The following is a 16,414-nucleotide window of genomic DNA, read 5'->3' as shown; positions in this document are numbered from 1 at the left end:
CAGGATGACATGTTGGTGAGAAATCCCTAAGGTTTGCAACAAATCTAGGTGCTTTTGGACTTGCGAGCTAGCTGATCTGGTTGGGAAGTAGCATTCTACCGGAGCTGTCCAGCAGTACGTTATGCACTGCTGGGAATGCTCCACATCTGCGCACAGTGGAGCGGCCACAGGTGGCTGTTGAGCACTGCGAGTGTGACTAGTTTGAAGAACAGAATTTTTATTTTTTAACATTTTTATTTAATGTAAATAACCAGATGTAGCTAGTGGCTACTGAATTGGACAGGACAGTTCCAGATAATTTTATTAACCTGCCGCGAATCAATTTTTAGTTTCTCTCACCTAGATTCTAGGTTCTGGATTTTACTGTTGCTTAATTTTGGAAAATGTTACTATTTAGCATCACTTTCCAGAATGTTGCTTTCTTAATTTGCTTTTGTGCTTTGTATAGGTGGCACAGGAATGGCTCAACTCTCCAAATAGAGAGAATTTCTATCAATTGCAAGTACGAAAATTTCCTGCTGATTATATAAAATACTGGGAGTTTGCAGGTAAGTTTTTTCTTATGCAACTCGGAATATATGATATAATAATTGGAGATTTCTAATTAAGAGGAGATAGCATTATTTGAATTTAGGGGGACACAAATTTTCTAAGCTAAATTTGTAACTTCTTAGAATATGTTTGAAGTTTTAATGAGGATAGTTACTGGAACAATTATGAATGTAAAATTTATGATTTTTTTCCCCACTCTAGTTAGAATCCTACAGGCTGAATTGTCAGTGGGGGCTGGGAATGGGAGAGAGGGTAAGTGGAGGGATTTGGTGGCGGTGCTGCGTAATAGTCTTTACAGATTCTGAGTAAATCTTCTGTCTTTTCATTTCATGATTGATCTGAACCACATACCACTTTTTTATACTAGTTATAAATACACCAAACATTCAGAACTCTTTAAAATAAAATGAATAAGTCCTCTTTTTACCCCCAACCCCCATCTCTCCTACTCTGTAGATGTGCTTAAAAAAAAATGAGGCTGGGCGAGGTGGCCCACACCTGTAATCCCAGCACTTTGGGAGGCCGAGGCGGGCAGATCACCAGGTCAAGAGATCGAGACCATCCTGGCCAACGTGGTGAAGCCCCGTTTCTACTAAAAATGCAAAAATTAGCCAGGCATGGTGGCAGGCACCTGTAGTCCCAGCTACTTGGGAGGCTGAGGCAGGAGAATCACTTGAACCAGGGAGGCAGAGTTTGCAGTGAGCTGAAATAGCACCACTGCACTCCCGCCTGGCAACAGAGCAAGACTGTCTCAAAAACAAAACAAAAAACAACAACAACAATTATATGTTATATGTATTATGTACTATATTCTTAAAATAAAGCTAAAGAAAAGAAACTAAAATCATAAGGAAGAGAAGATATGTTTATTCTTCATTAAGTGAAATGGATCATCATAAAGATCTACATCTTTATCATCGTCACACTCAGTAGATAGATGAAGAGGAGGAGGGATTTGTCTTGCTCTCTCAGGAGTGGCAGAGATGGAAGAAAATCTATGAATTAGTGGACCTGCGCACTTCAGACTCATGTTGTCAGCTGTACATTGAGATGCAATAGCCACAAAGCAGAAAGAAAGCAGATATTTGGCGGGACTGTATCATTTTCACAGACGGTTTAGTAGCAGTGAGCCATTTTTATTAGGGAGTGATGAGAACTGTCCTAAAATCTAAGTTCCTAGTTACCAGCCAAGGGGCAGCCTCGCAAGCAGGTCTTTCGAAGGATAGCATGCCTGCTATGTTAACTCTTTCCTGCACAGCGTGTTATGAATAATGCTACTGTGATTACGCATGTATCTCTTAGTGTTCTTCTGAACGCATTTTTGTTCAGTTTATATCCAGAAGTAGATTGTGGAATATTAGGGTGTGTATAAGTTCAACTTCAGTAAATAATGCCAAGCCTATTGTACAAAGTTATATTCCACCAGCAGTGTATGAGAAGTTGCATTTTTCTGTGTCTTCAGCAACACATTTGTATAGATTGTTTTGAGATTTTTAGCTGTTGGGCTGTGTGTATTGATGGTGTTTTGTGGGCTTTGTAATGTCTTCATTAGGGAGATTGAGCATCTTTTCACATACTCAGTAGCTGTCTGAGTAACCTCTTTTGGAAAGTGCCTGTGCAAGGCTTTTGGTCATTTTCTGTTGTCTTTTTTTCAGTTGATTTGTAGGAGTTCTTTATATAATCTGGGTAGAAGTCATTTCCTCACTTTGACTTACATTCTGACTCTTTTTAATGATGTCTTAAAAATTTCTTTTTCATTCTTATTGAGAATTGCTTATTTGAACATAGTAAATACATCAGTCTTTTATTGTCAGTGGTCTGTGTCCCGTTTCTTAAAGGAAGAGTAAGAAATCTTCCTCTGCTACAGGTTGCAAATTACATTCTCTTGCCTTCCTTTGCCCCCACCGCCATCACCCATGGATCAGGATCTGTCTTACCTTCTAGAACAAAGGTTAGCAAACTACAGCCTGCAGATCCACCTACCCCATGTATTGATTTTGTGTTGCCCTAGGGTACGTTGTTTGCGTTCCCTTTTTTTTTTTTTTCTTAAATGTGGAGATGGGGTCTTGTGCTGTTGTCCAGGCTGATCTTAAACTCCTGGTCTCAAGTGATCCTCCTGCGTCCTCAACCTTCTGCAGTGCTGGGATTACAGGTGTGAACAACCTCGCCCAGCTGGTTTTTACGTTTTTAAAGCTCTATAAAAAAGAATATGTAACAGGCATTATGTGTGGCCCCACAAGCCTATCTGGCCCTTTACAGAGGAAATTTGGGAACCCCTTTTCTAGAAGCTTTCTTGTTTTGTTTGTGACTGAGGTATGTGGGTTGGGTTCCATTTTTTTTCCCCCAAGTAGAGGTCTGATTATCCCAGTACTATTTATTGAAAGACCATTTGTGCGTCACTGCACTGCTATGTTTCTCATGAGTCTGGAGTCCGCTTAATGTCTGGGCATCAGTCTGTTCTTCTTGAGATCATTTGCCTACCCTGGGCTCATATCACATTGTTTACTTAATCTAGCTTTATAAGAAGTTTTAATAACTCGTAGAGCAAGTCCTCCTACCTTGTTTTGTTTTGTTTGTTTGTTTTTTGTTTGTTTTGTTTTTTGAGATGGAGTCTTGCTCTGTCGCCCAGGCTGGAGTGCAGTGGCGCGATCCCAGCTCACTGCAACCTCTGCTTCCCGGGTTCAAGTGATTCTCCTGCCTCAACCTCCCCAGTAGCTAGGACTACAGGTGTGCACCACTATGCCTGGCAAATTTTTGTATTTTTAGTAGAGACGGGGTTTCACCATGTTGGCCAGGCTGGTCTCGAACTCCTGGCCTCAAGTTATCTGCCCATCTTGGCCTCCCAAAGTGCTGGTGTGAACCACGGCGCCTCACCCCCTCCTACCTTGCTCTGCTTTTTGAGTGCTTTGGCTATTCTTGGCCCTCTGCATTTCCATATAAATTTTAGAGGAAAAGAAGTAGAAATTTGGGAAGAATTGACAACTTTTAATACTTTCTAATTCATGAATAAGGTATATATCTTCAATTATTTAGGTTAAATTTTTCTCAGTGTTTTGTAGTTTTCTATGGAGAGGTTTTGCATGTCATCTTCGGTTAGTTTGTCATTTGTAACTATGTTAGTGACTATCTCTAAAAAATAAGAGCTTAAAAATAACAGTTGTACCTAAAAAGTTACCAATAATCCCTTCATATCAATCAGTGTTCAAATTTTCAATTATCTCGTAACACTTTTTTTCAGCTTAAGATCCAAAGTAGTCCACCCAATGGCATTGGTTGATAGGTCTTTTTAAACTAGAATTCTCTCATTTTCTTCCCTTGCAATTTTTTTTGTTGAAAAAATTGAGTGAGTTTTATAGAGTTAATCATGGTCTGGATTTTGCTGATACTGCATCCCCTTGGTGGTGTTTAGAATGTGTCTCTGTCCTCTTTGTGTTTCCTATATATTGATACCTGGAGCTAGAGGATTGATCCAGTTCAGGTAAATTTTTATTACTTGTTTTTGGCAAAACTATTTTATAGTTGGTGGTATGTTCCATCAGCAGCAGGTACGTGGTATCTAGTTTCTTTTTCTCATAATCACAGCTGCTTCTACTTAGTCATTAATTCATTAAAGGGAGCAAAATGGTGATACTTTAATCATTTTATGTTAGCTGGAATACTTCTCTAGAGAGAAAATTCTCTACTTCTACTATTTGGTTACTCAGTAGTATAGTTTATAAAGGAAAGGCAGTATAAATACTTGACGCTTGATCACTTTTCAGAATAATGAGTTTAATTCACTAGTAGTCTGGGTGCGGTGGCTCACGCCTGTATTCCCAGCACTTTGGGAGGCCGAGGGACAGATCACCTGAGGTCAGGAGTTCGAGACCAGCCTGGCCAACAAGGCAAAACCCCATCTCTACTAAAAATACAAAAATCAGCAGGGCATGGTGGCCCATACCTGTAGTCCCAGCTACTAGGGAGGCCGGGGCAGGAGAATCGCTTGAACCCTGGAGGCAGAGGTTGCAGTGAGCTGAGATCGTGCCACTGTACTCCAGCCTGGGAGACAGAGCAAGACTCCATCTCAAAAAAAATAAAAAAAAAAAATCCACTAGTAAGTGCCAGTGGTGACTGGTAAGCTTAAACAAGAACTGTGGGTGCATAGATTGGCATGCTTGTGTTTCAGTCCATTTCAGTCAGCTCCTTCTAGTTGGCTCTGAGGCTATGTGCTATGACAAGATGTTCCAAGTTCATCATATATATTGTTTTTATCCCGTAACTGAACTTACAGTTTTCTAAGGAGCCTTGCTATGTTTTAGTTGAAAGCGGTATTTCAACACAAATCTGGGCATGCTATATGCTGTTAGCGGGTAATACATCTAAACGTAAGGATACATAAAGATTGTAAGTAAAAGATAACCATGCATATCCAAATTAAAAAAAAAACTTATTTAGCTCTGTTAATATCAAACTAAATAGACATTAAGGCAGAAAGCATTATTATTGTTGTTGTTGTTGTTATTATTATTATTATTATTCTGAGACAGAGTCTTGCTCTGTCACCCAGGCTGGAGTGCAGTAGCTGATCTTGGCTCACTGCAACTTCTGCCTCCCAAGTTCAAGCGATTCTCCTTCCTCAGCCTCCTGAGTAGCTGGGATTACAGGTGCTCACCACCACACCCAGCTAATTTTTGTATTTTTAGTAGAGACGGGGTTTTGCCATGTTGGCCAGGCTGGTCTTGAACTTCTGACCTCAGGTGACCCGCCTGCCTCGGCCTCCCAAAGTGCTGGGATTACAGGCGTGAGCCACCATGCCCAGCTCAGAAAGCATTATTTGAGATAAAAAGGGAGTATTTCAGAAGATACGACAATTCTGAATGCATATACCTAATAAAATAAAGAGCTGGGCACAGTGGCCTGTGCCTCTGTAGTCCCTGCTACATGGTAGGCTGAGGCAAGATCACTTGAGCCCAGGAGTTTGAGGCTATACTGTGTTATGATCACATATGTGAATAGTCACTGCACTCTAGCCTAGGCAACGTAACAAGACCCTGTCTCTAAATGAATAAATCAATAAAACTGATAGAACTAGAGTATACTTTTTACATATATGTGACTTTTGAACAATTAAATCAACAGATGAATTTTAAAAAGCAAACCTTAAAAAAGAAATAACAGTTGAAGTAGGTGAACCTAATTATATTTTAAATTGGTCATATGTATAACCCACAGAGAAAAAAATGATACAAGTACTTTTAGAAATAGTAGACTTGGCTGGGCACAGTGGCTCATGCCTGGAATCCCAGCACTTTGGGAGGCCAAGGCTGGTGAATCACCTGAGGTCGGGAGTTCGAGACCAGCCTGGCCAACATGGTGAAACCTCGTCTCTACTAAAAATACAAAATTAGCCAGGTGTGGTAGTGCACTGCAGAGCTTGCAGTGAACCGAGATTGCACCATTGCACTCCATCCTGGGTGACAAGAACAGCCAAAATTGTGAGATTTGTTGTCAGTAGTAGAACTGGCTTAGTATTAATAGTTCTTAGATGATTTTGTGTATTGTAAAATAGAGCTAATGTATAAGAAAGCTGGTGTTAGGAGGCAGAGTTCCCTCGTTATGGGAGAAGGGAGTTGCATGGGATGGAGTAAGGTGATGAAGAATCCTATGGGGTTGCATTTGCCTTGGAGGAATTAATTTTTTATTTTGAAATAATTGCAGATTTTTCAAAAAAATTGCAAAATTAGTAGAGTTCCTATAACCTTCACCAAGTTTCCTCAAATGTTAACATCTTACGTAAATACAGAACAATGATCAAAACCAGGGTTTTATGTTGGTATAAACTAAGAGCTAATTACACCTTATTCATATTATACCACTCGTCCCACAAATGTCTGTTTTCTGCTCCAGGGTCCAATCTAGAATCACAAATCCCATTCAGTTGTGATGTCTTCTTAGTTTCCTTCAGTCTAGGACAATTAGGTCCTCATTTTCTCTTTGTCTTTCATGGCCTAAATGTTTTTAAAGAGTGCCGTCCAGTTACTTTGCAGAATGTCCCTCCATTTGGGTTTCTCTGATACTTGCTTGTGAGTCAAATTCAGGTTTTGCATTTTTGGCAAGAAAAACATAGAAGTAGTTTGTGCTCTTCTCAGTCTGTCAGATCGGGAGGTACATGACGTTGATAAATCTCATTGCTGGTGATACTAATTTCCATCACTTTGTCAAGGTAGAGTCTCAGGTTTCTCCACTGTAAAGTTACTATTTTTTCATTTGTAATGAGTAAATATCCAGTTTCTTGTCCTTTTTTAAAATTTTTTTTCTTTTTATTTCTTTTCATTTTTGAGGTTTTTGTTCAAAATAGTTTTTTGAGACGGAGTCTCGCTCTGTCACCCAGGCTGGAGTGCAGTGGCGCAATCTCGGCTCACTGCAAGCTCCGCCTCCCGGGTTCACGCCATTCTCCTGCCTCAGCCTCTCCGAGTAGCTGGGACTACAGGCGCCCGCCACCACGCCCGGCTAATTTTTTGTATTTTTAGTAGAGACGGGGTTTCACCGTGGTCTCGATCTCCTGACCTCGTGATCCGCCCGCCTCGGCCTCCCAAAATGCTGGGATTACAAGCGTGAGCCACCGCGCCCGGCCCAAAATAGTTTTTTATATCCCCAAATAAGTAGCTAATATGTTTAATTCAGTATCTTTTTTTCTTTTTTTTTTTGAGATGGAGTCTCACTCTGTTACCCAGGCTGAAGTGCAGTGGTGTGATCTCGGCTCACTGCATCCCGCCTCCTGGGTTCAAGCGATTCTCCTGCCTCAGCCTCCCAAGCAGCCGGGATTACGGCACGTGTCACCATGCCTGGCTAATGTTTGTATTTTTAGTTGAGATGGAGATTTGCCATTTTGGCTAAGCTGGTCTTGAACTCCTGACCTCAGGTGATCCTCCTGCCTTGGCTCCACAAAGTGCCCAAATTACAGGCATGAGCCACCGCGCCCAGCCTAATTCCGTATTATTTTCCTTCCCGGTTGTTGTTTTGGGGGGAATTCTCTTTTTCTTTTCTTTTCTTTTTTTTTTTTTTTTTTTTTTTTTGTTTTTGAAACAGGGTCTTGTTCTGTCGCCCAGGCTGACGTTCAATAGTGCAATCACAGCTCACTGCAGCCTCAAACTCCCAGGCTGAGAATTTTCATTAGTATGTTGGATCTCCATTTTCTTTTTTTTTTTTTTTTGTAATTTTTACATATGGATTTATGAATTTTATTTCTATTTCTGAGGTAATGAGATGGTTTACACAATTACAAGTTCAGTGACACCCTTTTCTGTAAGTGTAGTGAAGTCCAGAGTTTGTTCCACTTTTGAGGGTCTTGCAGGACCCTAAATTTTCTCCCCTTTTGGTTCTACCTACAGTATGCAGTTATAAAAGGGTACTTCTCCCTTCTTCTCTTGTCCCTCAGAAGCTTTGAGTTTCAAGTACTGCCAGTTATGGACCATTAAGACCCTGTGCTGTATGCTGTATTCTGATTTTTGTCAGGATGCTGCTTTAGTGTTTTCACACTTGAGCTCGTCTTACCCTTCTCCTGGTAGATTTGGAGCTGGCTGAGGCTCCTGAGCTCTCTTTTTTTGAGACAGTCTTGCTCTGTTGCCCCAGGCTGGAGTGCAGTGGCTGCAACCTCTGCCTTCCGGATTCAAGCAATTCTCCTGCCTCAGCCTCCCAAGTAGCTGGGGTTATAGGCACCCCACCATGCCCGGCTAATTTTTGTTATTTTTAGTAGAGACAGGGTTTCACCATGTTGGCCAGGTTGGTCTCAAACTCCTGATCTCAGGTGGTCCACCTGCCTCAGCCTCCCAAAGTGCTGGGATTACAGACGTGAGCTACTGCGCCCATGTGATGGTTTTAATTTTGGTGATTCAAACGAGTGTGTAGTAGTATGTCATTGTGGTTTTAATTTACTTTTCTAGAATGGCTAACAATGTTGAGCATCTTTTCACAGACTTACTGGCAATGTACATATCCCCTTCATGTATCTTCCATTTTTAGTTGGATTGTTTGTCCTCTTATTTTTACTTATTTTTCAGTTCTTTATATATTCTGGAGACAAGTTATTTATTATATTTATATATTGAAAATATTTACTCCTAATCTGTGGAATGCCTTTTAATTTTCCTAACAGTATCTTTTGAAGAGCAAAAGTTTTGATTTTGATAGCATCCAGTTTATCAGTTTTTTTCTTTTCTGGTTCATGCTTTTTGTGTCCTAAGAAGCATTTACCTAACCCACGGTCACAATTTTCTCCTATTTTTTTTTTCTAAATTTTATGGTTTAATTTTTGTGTTTATGTTGATGACCATTTCAATTTTGTTTTTATATATGACATATGTAAGGATTAAGGGTTTTTTTTTTTGCTTTTTGGAAGGTAGAAGTCAGACGCAGTGGTTCATACTTGTAATCTCAGCACTTTAGGAGGCCAAAACAGGTGGATCACTTCTGACCAGGAGTTTGAGAGCAGTCTGGGCAACATAGCAAGACCCTGTGTCTACAGAAAAGTAAAAAAAAAATTAGCTGAGCATGGTGGCACACACCTGTAGTCCCAGTGACATGGGAGGCTGAGGCAGGAGGATTTCTTGAGCCCAAGTGTTCAAGGCTGCAGTGAGCTGTGATCATACCACTGCACTCCAGTCTGGGAGATAGAACAAGACCCAGTCTCTAAAAAAATAATTCAAAAACAATGTAAAATAGGTGCTCAGTTTTAGTGTTACTTCTTAAAAAATGTAGCCTTTCTCGGCCGGGCGCGGTGGCTCACGCCTGTAATCCCAGCACTTTGGGAGGCTGAGGCGGGCGGATCACGAGGTCAGGACATCGAGACCATCCTGGCTAACACAGTGAAACCCCATCTCTACTAAAAATACAAAAAAATTAGCCGGGTGTGGTGGCGGGCGCCTGTAGTCCCAGCTACTCGGGAGGCTGAGGCAGGAGAATGGCGTGAACCCGGGAGGCAGAGCTTGCAGTGAGCTGAGATCGCGCCACTGCACTCCAGCCTGGGCGACAGAGCGAGACTCCATCTCAAAAAAAAAAAAAAAAAAAAAAAATGTTGCCTTTCTCTTTGAATAACCTTGCCATTCAATAACTTGGCATGTTTGTCAGAATATCAGTTGATCTTGATTGCAGATCTGCTTTTAGACACTGTTTTCTTTATCTGTATAGCTGCCTTCCACCAATACCACAGTCTCTTATTGTTGCTTTAAAAAAAATACTGAAATTGGATAGTTTCAGCCTTCCAGTTTTGGTCTTTGTAAAAAGTTTCTTTTTATTGTCATCAGTTTTAGAATCAACTTGTCAACATTTATAAAAATGCCTGCTGGTTTTTTTTTGTTTGTTTGTTTTTTGCTTTTCTTTTCTGAGATGAGGTCTCACTCTTGTTGCCCAGGCTGGAGTGCAATAGTGCGATCTTGGCTCACAGCAACCTCCACCTCCCAGGTTCAAGCAATTCTCCTGCCTCAGCCTCCCGAGTAGCTGGGATTACAGGCACCTGCCACCACGCCTGGCTAATTTTTGTATTTTTAGTAGAGATCGAGTTTCACCATGTTGGCCAGGCTGGTCTCAAACTCCTGACCTCAGGTGATCCACCTGCCTCGGCCTCCCAAAGTGCTGGGATTACAGGCGTGAGCCACCACACCTGGCCTTTTTTTTTTTTTTTTTTTTTTTTTGAGATGGGGTCTTGCTCTGTCGCCCAGGTTGGAATGCAGTGGCGCGATCTCGACTCACTGCAAGCTCCGTCTCCTGGGTTCACATCATTCTCTTGCCTCAGCCTCCCGAGTAGCTGGGACTACAGGTGCCTGCCACCATGCCTGGCTAATTTTTTGTATTTTTAATAGAGACAGGGTTTCACCGTGTTGGCCAGGATGTTCTCGATCTCCTAACTTCATGATCCACCCACCTTGGCCTCCCAGAGTGCTGGGATTACAGGCATGAGCCACCGTGTCCGGCCACCGCCTGCTGGTATTTTTACTAGGGTTGTTTTGACTCTAAAGATTAATTTGGGGAAAACTGACATTTTAACAGTATTAAGTCTTAGGCCTTGAACTTAGTACATTTCTTCATTTGTTTAGGCTGTCTTCAGTTTCTCTCAGCAGTGGTTTGTATTTTTCAGAGTATAGGGCTAGATTCAGCAGTTGGTACTGAACTTTATTCCAGTGCTTTGTCTGTTTTCCTAGTCCCACGTAGTTTACAACCGTCTTTTCCCACTTGTCTGAAATGCGTAGAAGTTGCAAAATTCTTGTATGTATAGTCACATGTCACTTAATGATGGGGATACATTCTCAGAAAGGTGTCAGGCGATTTCATCATCATGCCAACATCGTGAGAAGTAAGAGTGTACTCATAGTAACCTAGGTGGTGTAGCCTACCACACATCTAGTCTGCCAACCTGCACAGCATGTTGCCGCACTGAATACTGTAGGTAATTGTAACATGGGGAAGTATTTGTATATCTAAACATAGAAAAGATACAGTAAAAATATATTACAATCTTATGGGACCACTGTTGTATATATCCAGTCCATCACTGACCACAGCATCATTATGTGGTGTATAACTACTTGGATCTGTTTCCGAGTTTTCTTCGGGGGTTTTGAAAGTTGGAAACAAATGAGAGAAATTTAGTTAAAAACCAGAATAGGCCAGGCATGGTGGCTCACCCCTGTAATCCTAGCACTTTGGGAGGCGGAGGCAGGCGGATCACTAGGTCAGGAGATTGAGACCATCCTGGCTAACACAGTGAAACCCCGTCTCTACTAAAAATACAAAAAATTAGCCAGGCATGGTGGAGGGCGCCTGTAGTCCCAGCTACTCGGGAGGCTGAGGCAGGAGAATGGCGAGAACCCGGGAGGTGGAGCTTGCAGTGAGCCGAGATCGTGCCACTGCACTCCAGCCTGGGCGACAGAGCAAGACTCTGTCTCAAAAAAAAAAAAAAAAAAACTAGAATAAACCTGAAGGAAAGAAAATTTATTAGCTACTTTTCAATATTATGGTTTTATCTATTTTGGCCTTATAGCAGTTTTGAAAAAAACTATATAATTGATATTTTTAATATTTTAAGTTTTTGATTGGATTAGATTACCATTTTAAAGTATATGCAGAGTCCTTTAGTGCTGTGTATTTTTGAACTTAATACAAGGATTTAATTTCTTTTAAGTTAATCTTATTTAAAATAATTCTGTTAGAGTTATATAAATTCCGACTTCTTGTTGTTTCATAGTTTATCTGGAAGAATGTGAACTGGCTAAACAGCTTTATCCAAAGGAAAACGATTTGGTGTTTTTAGCTCCTGAGAGAATAAATGAAGAGAAGAAAGATACAGAGAGAAATGACATACAAAATCTCCATGAATATCATTCTGGTTATGTTCATAAATTTCGCCGCACTTCAGTCAGTAAGTAAATAATGAGGCATTGACAGGAAATGTCAGATACAATTTCATCTTCTAATTTACTTCTAAATTGTATATATCAAGTGTATTTGGTATACATTTACCAAACATGTTTTTGCTATGTTGATTACTTGCCATTCAGAGTCTCTTTTCTAGTTTTTCTAGACTTATCTGGAAAAGACCTTGTATTTATTTTTGTAATGTTTATCCTTTTGTTACATTTCTTTATCCATCATTGTGTTTTCTATAAAATGGACCATTTGCAGACCATCTGTGGTTTGTTAAATTACATTTCATCATTGGTTTTGTGGCCAATTACTAATGAGATGACCAAACATAAAACTCACTGGTCGGCAACTTGAGGAATCTGCTTACATCACTTCCATCCATTGTATGTTTCTCCCTAGGTAATTTAATAACAAAAACATTAGCCTAAATTTAACGAATATCAGACGTATGCAGTGAGACTTGTCCCCCCCCTTTTTTTGTTATTTTTTATTAATTTTTTGCACACAAAACAATAAACATTTTCTAAAAATACATACAAACAAAAAGATGCGTATCAAACATATTAGGAAGGTTGCACATGGGAAGACAGGGAATAGAAATGGGGAGTGGGAATTAAAGAAAATAAATGAGAGAGGGACTTTATATGGATCAGTGATAATAACTCAATCCTCTATTTGACAAAGAAGAAGGAGAAGGAAGAGGAAAAAAAGAAAGTGGGATAAAGGATCAGAAAGGGAGGAAAATAGAAAAATAGAAAAAATTGGAGCATGACTCTAGGGTAGACCTGTTTTGTTGTCACTGGGTTGGTTGGTTGGTTTTTCTGTTGTATTTTTCATATGTTTCGCCATGTTGGCCAGACTGGTCTCGAACTCCTAGCCTGAAGTGATCAACCCACCTCGGCCGCCCAGAGTGCTGGGACCACAGGCGTGAGCCACCACGTCCAGCCCCCACATTGCTTCTGGCCTCCGTGGTAGACCTCCCAGACGGGGCGGTCAGGCAGAAGCGCTCCTCACTTCCCAGACGGGGCGGCCGGGCAGAGACGCTCCTCACTTCTTCCCAGACGGGGCGGACAGGCAGAGGCGCTCCTCACTTCCCAGACGGGCGACCGGGCAGACGCGCTCCTCACTTCTTCCCAGACAGGGCGGCCGGGCAGAGACACTCCTCACTTCTTCCCAGACGGGGCGGCTGGGCAGAGACACTCCTCACTTCTTCCCAGACGGGGCGGCCGGGCAGAGGCGCTCCTCACTTCTTCCCAGACAGGGCGGCCGAGCAGAGGCGCTCCTAACTTCTTCCCAGACAGGGTGGCCGAGCAGAGGCGCTCCTCACTTCCCAGACGACGGGTGGCCGGGCAGAGGCGCTCCTCACTTCCCAGACGACGGGTGGCCGGGCAGAGGCGCTCCTCACTTCCCAGACGACGGGTGGCCGGGCAGAGGCGCTCCTCACTTCCCAGACGACGGGTGGCCGGGCAGAGGGGCTCCTCACTTCCCAGACGGGGCGGCCGGGCAGAGGGGCTCCTCACTTCCCAGACGGGGCGGCCGGGCAGAGGCGCTCCTCACTTCCCAGACGGGGTGGCCGGGCAGAGGCGCTCCTCACTTCCCAGACGATGGGTGGCCGGGCAGAGGCGCTCCTCACTTCCCAGACGACGGGTGGCCGGGCAGAGGGGCTCCTCACTTCCCAGACGGGGCGGCCGGGCAGAGGCGCTCCTCAATTCCCAGACGGGGGGCCGGGCAGAGGCGCTCCTCACTTCTTCCCGGACGGGGCGGCCGGGCAGAGGCGCTCCTCACTTCTTCCCGACGGGGCGGCCGGGCAGAGGCGCTCCTCACTTCCCAGACGGGGCGGCCGGGCAGAGGCGCTCCTCACTTCTTCCCAGACGGGGCGGCCGGGCAGAGGCGCTCCTCACTTCTTCCCAGACGGGGCGGCCGGGCAGAGGCGCTCCTCACTTCTTCCCAGACGGGGCGGCCGGGCAGAGGCGTTCCTCACTTCCCAGACGATGGGTGGCCGGGCAGAGGCGCTCCTCTCTTCCCAGACGATGGGTGGCCGGGCAGAGGCGCTCCTCACTTCCCAGACTGGGCGGCCGGGCAGAGGGGTGGCCGAGCAGAGACGCTCCCCACCTCCCAGACGGGGCGGCGGCTGGGCAGGGGCTACAATCCCAGCACCCTGGGAGGCCAAGGCAGGCAGCTGGGAGGCGGAGGGTGCAGCGAGCCAAGACCACGCCACCGCACTCCAGCCCGGGCAACACCGAGCACCGAGTGAGCGAGACTCCGTCTGCAGACCCAGCATCTCGGGAGGCCGAGTCAGGCAGAGCACTCGGGGTCAGGAGCTGGAGAGCAGCGTGGCCAACATGGCGAAATCGCGCCTCCAGCCAAAGGAGAAAAAGCAGGCAGCCCTTTTTTTTTTTTTTGAGATGGAGTTTCTCTCTTGTTGTCCAGGCGAGAGTGCAGTGGTGCTGTATCGGCTCACTGCACTCTCTACCTCTTGGGTTCAAGCGATTCTCCTGCCTCAGCTTCCCAAGTAGCTGGGATTATAGGCATCCGCCACCAGTCCCGGCTAATTTTTTGTGTTTTTAGTAGAGACGGGGTTTCACCATGTTGGCCAGGCTGGTCTCGAACTCCTCACCCCCCGCATCGACCTCCCAAAGTGCTGGGATTACAGGCGTGAGCCACTGCGCCTGGCCGAGACTTGTCCTTCTTATGCACATTTATAATCTTCCCTGAAGCCCCAAAAGGTAGAAGAAATTATTCCTTGCTCCTCAGGAAATCATGGTTCAGGGATGTTAAGTAAATCTATTCAAGGCTGTCATCAGTGTTAACTGGTAAGTCCAGAATTAAAGCCTGCTTTTGTTGACTGCAAAGTCCACATTGTTTTTCTTATGCCAAACTGCCTTTTTGGCAGTTGCAACTTTTTTAGTCTTAGTTATGCGAAGAAAAGAACATTATTTCATTATTCCTTCTCCTTTTTGCATGATATCTTAATTTAGCAATAAAGTGTGTCAACGTTGTACTGCATTATAACAGGTGTACCATGTTTATTTGTGTGATCGGGGCTTAATTCTGTAGAATATAGGATACATTTAGAAGAGTTGCAGTGAGGATCGATGGCTTACTCTGTGCTTTTGGCTTTTGAGAATGATGACCTTTGCCAAATTTATAGTTCTAAGGCAGTCTCCTTCCCTGAATTCCTCATAGATCAAAATCATGTCTCAGATATCTCCATTTGGAAATGTGTTAGACATTTCAAATCCACTAGTCCAAAAGTTAACACTTGATTTTCTGCCTGACATCTGCACTTCCTTCATTCTTTCCCATCTTGTTAATTGGGGCCTCCCTTCTTTCGGTTACTCAGGCCAAAAACCTTGGAGTTATCCATGATCCTTACTTTCTCTCACACCTCACTTCTAATTTGTCAGCAGATCTGATTGACTTTTCCTTTGCAATATATCCCCAATCCAGTTCCCACCTCTACCAGTACATCCTGGTCCAAGCTGTCATTAACTTTTACCTAAATTACTACAGTAACCTTGTAAATGGTCTTTTTGTTTCTGTACTTGTCTCATTGTAGTTATTCTTTGTTCTGAGGTAAGAGTGGTTCTTTTAGTTTGTGAGATAGAGCATGTTATTTCCCTACACAGAGTGCCCGAGGTTTTCTTCCCGATCCTGAATAGCATTCAGAGTCATTACTGTGATCTGCACAGCCCTGTAAAATATAGCCCCATTTTACTCTGAGTCGCTAAGCATTCTTCTCCCTATTTTTCCTTCCAGCCATGTTTGCCTTCTCCCTATTTCTAAAATATTCCTGGCACAGCTCTGTCTTATGATCTTTGCAGTTGCTGATTTTCTGCATGTGGTACTGTTTACCTCCTGCTAAGTGCATACTCCCTTACTTCAAGTCTCTGCTCAAATATTTCATCAGGAAGACCTTCTCGGACCAGCTTATCTGCCTCCATCCCCATCACTTCCTCCCTTTGTCTGCTTTCTTCAGAGCACTTACTACCACCTGACATATTTATTTGGTTATCTGCCTCCCTCTTCTAGAAAATAAGCCTCTGGAGGACAGAACATTACTGGGTTCAGGAAGCAGTCCATAAATATTTACTGGGTAAATTATGTAAATAATATCCAAAAATATGTTAAAAATACCTAATTCTGCATGACCTTTTAAACTAGGCAACATTATTCAGTGATAACTGAAGTTGCTTTTTCTCTTTCTTGATGATAGTGCGTAATGGGAAAGCTGAGTGTTACCTTTCCATCCAGACTCAAGAGAACTTCCCGGCCAATTTAAACGAACTTGTGAATTGTATCGTAATCAGTTCTCTGGTAACTACACAAAGGAAGTTGAAAGCCATGTCTCTGTTGGGTAGTCGGAACCAACTGGCTAGAGCTATTCTGAATCCAAACCCTATGGACTTCTGTACAAAAGATTTACTAACTACAACATCTGAGAGAATTGTGAGTGATGATTATA

The 16,414-nt window shown here is 43.3% G+C and overlaps 1 protein-coding gene across 3 annotated transcripts in view; it reads left to right on the top strand.

The window, feature by feature from the left end:
* The window catches only part of SETX (senataxin), a 95,255-nt gene that overhangs the window by 43,115 nt on the left and 35,726 nt on the right, over positions 1–16,414 (top strand). For all 3 annotated transcript variants that reach the window (XM_030818082.1, XM_030818083.1, XM_030818084.1), the window contains exons 11-13: positions 449–548; positions 11,771–11,944; positions 16,166–16,398. In XM_030818082.1, the coding sequence (XP_030673942.1) occupies positions 449–548; positions 11,771–11,944; positions 16,166–16,398 (507 nt within the window). The remainder of the gene's footprint in view (positions 1–448; positions 549–11,770; positions 11,945–16,165; positions 16,399–16,414) is intronic.

Source organism: Nomascus leucogenys, chromosome 8 (assembly GCF_006542625.1).
Source record: "Nomascus leucogenys isolate Asia chromosome 8, Asia_NLE_v1, whole genome shotgun sequence".
Classification (NCBI taxonomy): Eukaryota; Metazoa; Chordata; class Mammalia; order Primates; family Hylobatidae; genus Nomascus; species Nomascus leucogenys.
The sequence above is the reverse complement of the archived record's forward strand: the minus strand, read 5'-3'. Positions and strand labels throughout refer to the sequence as shown.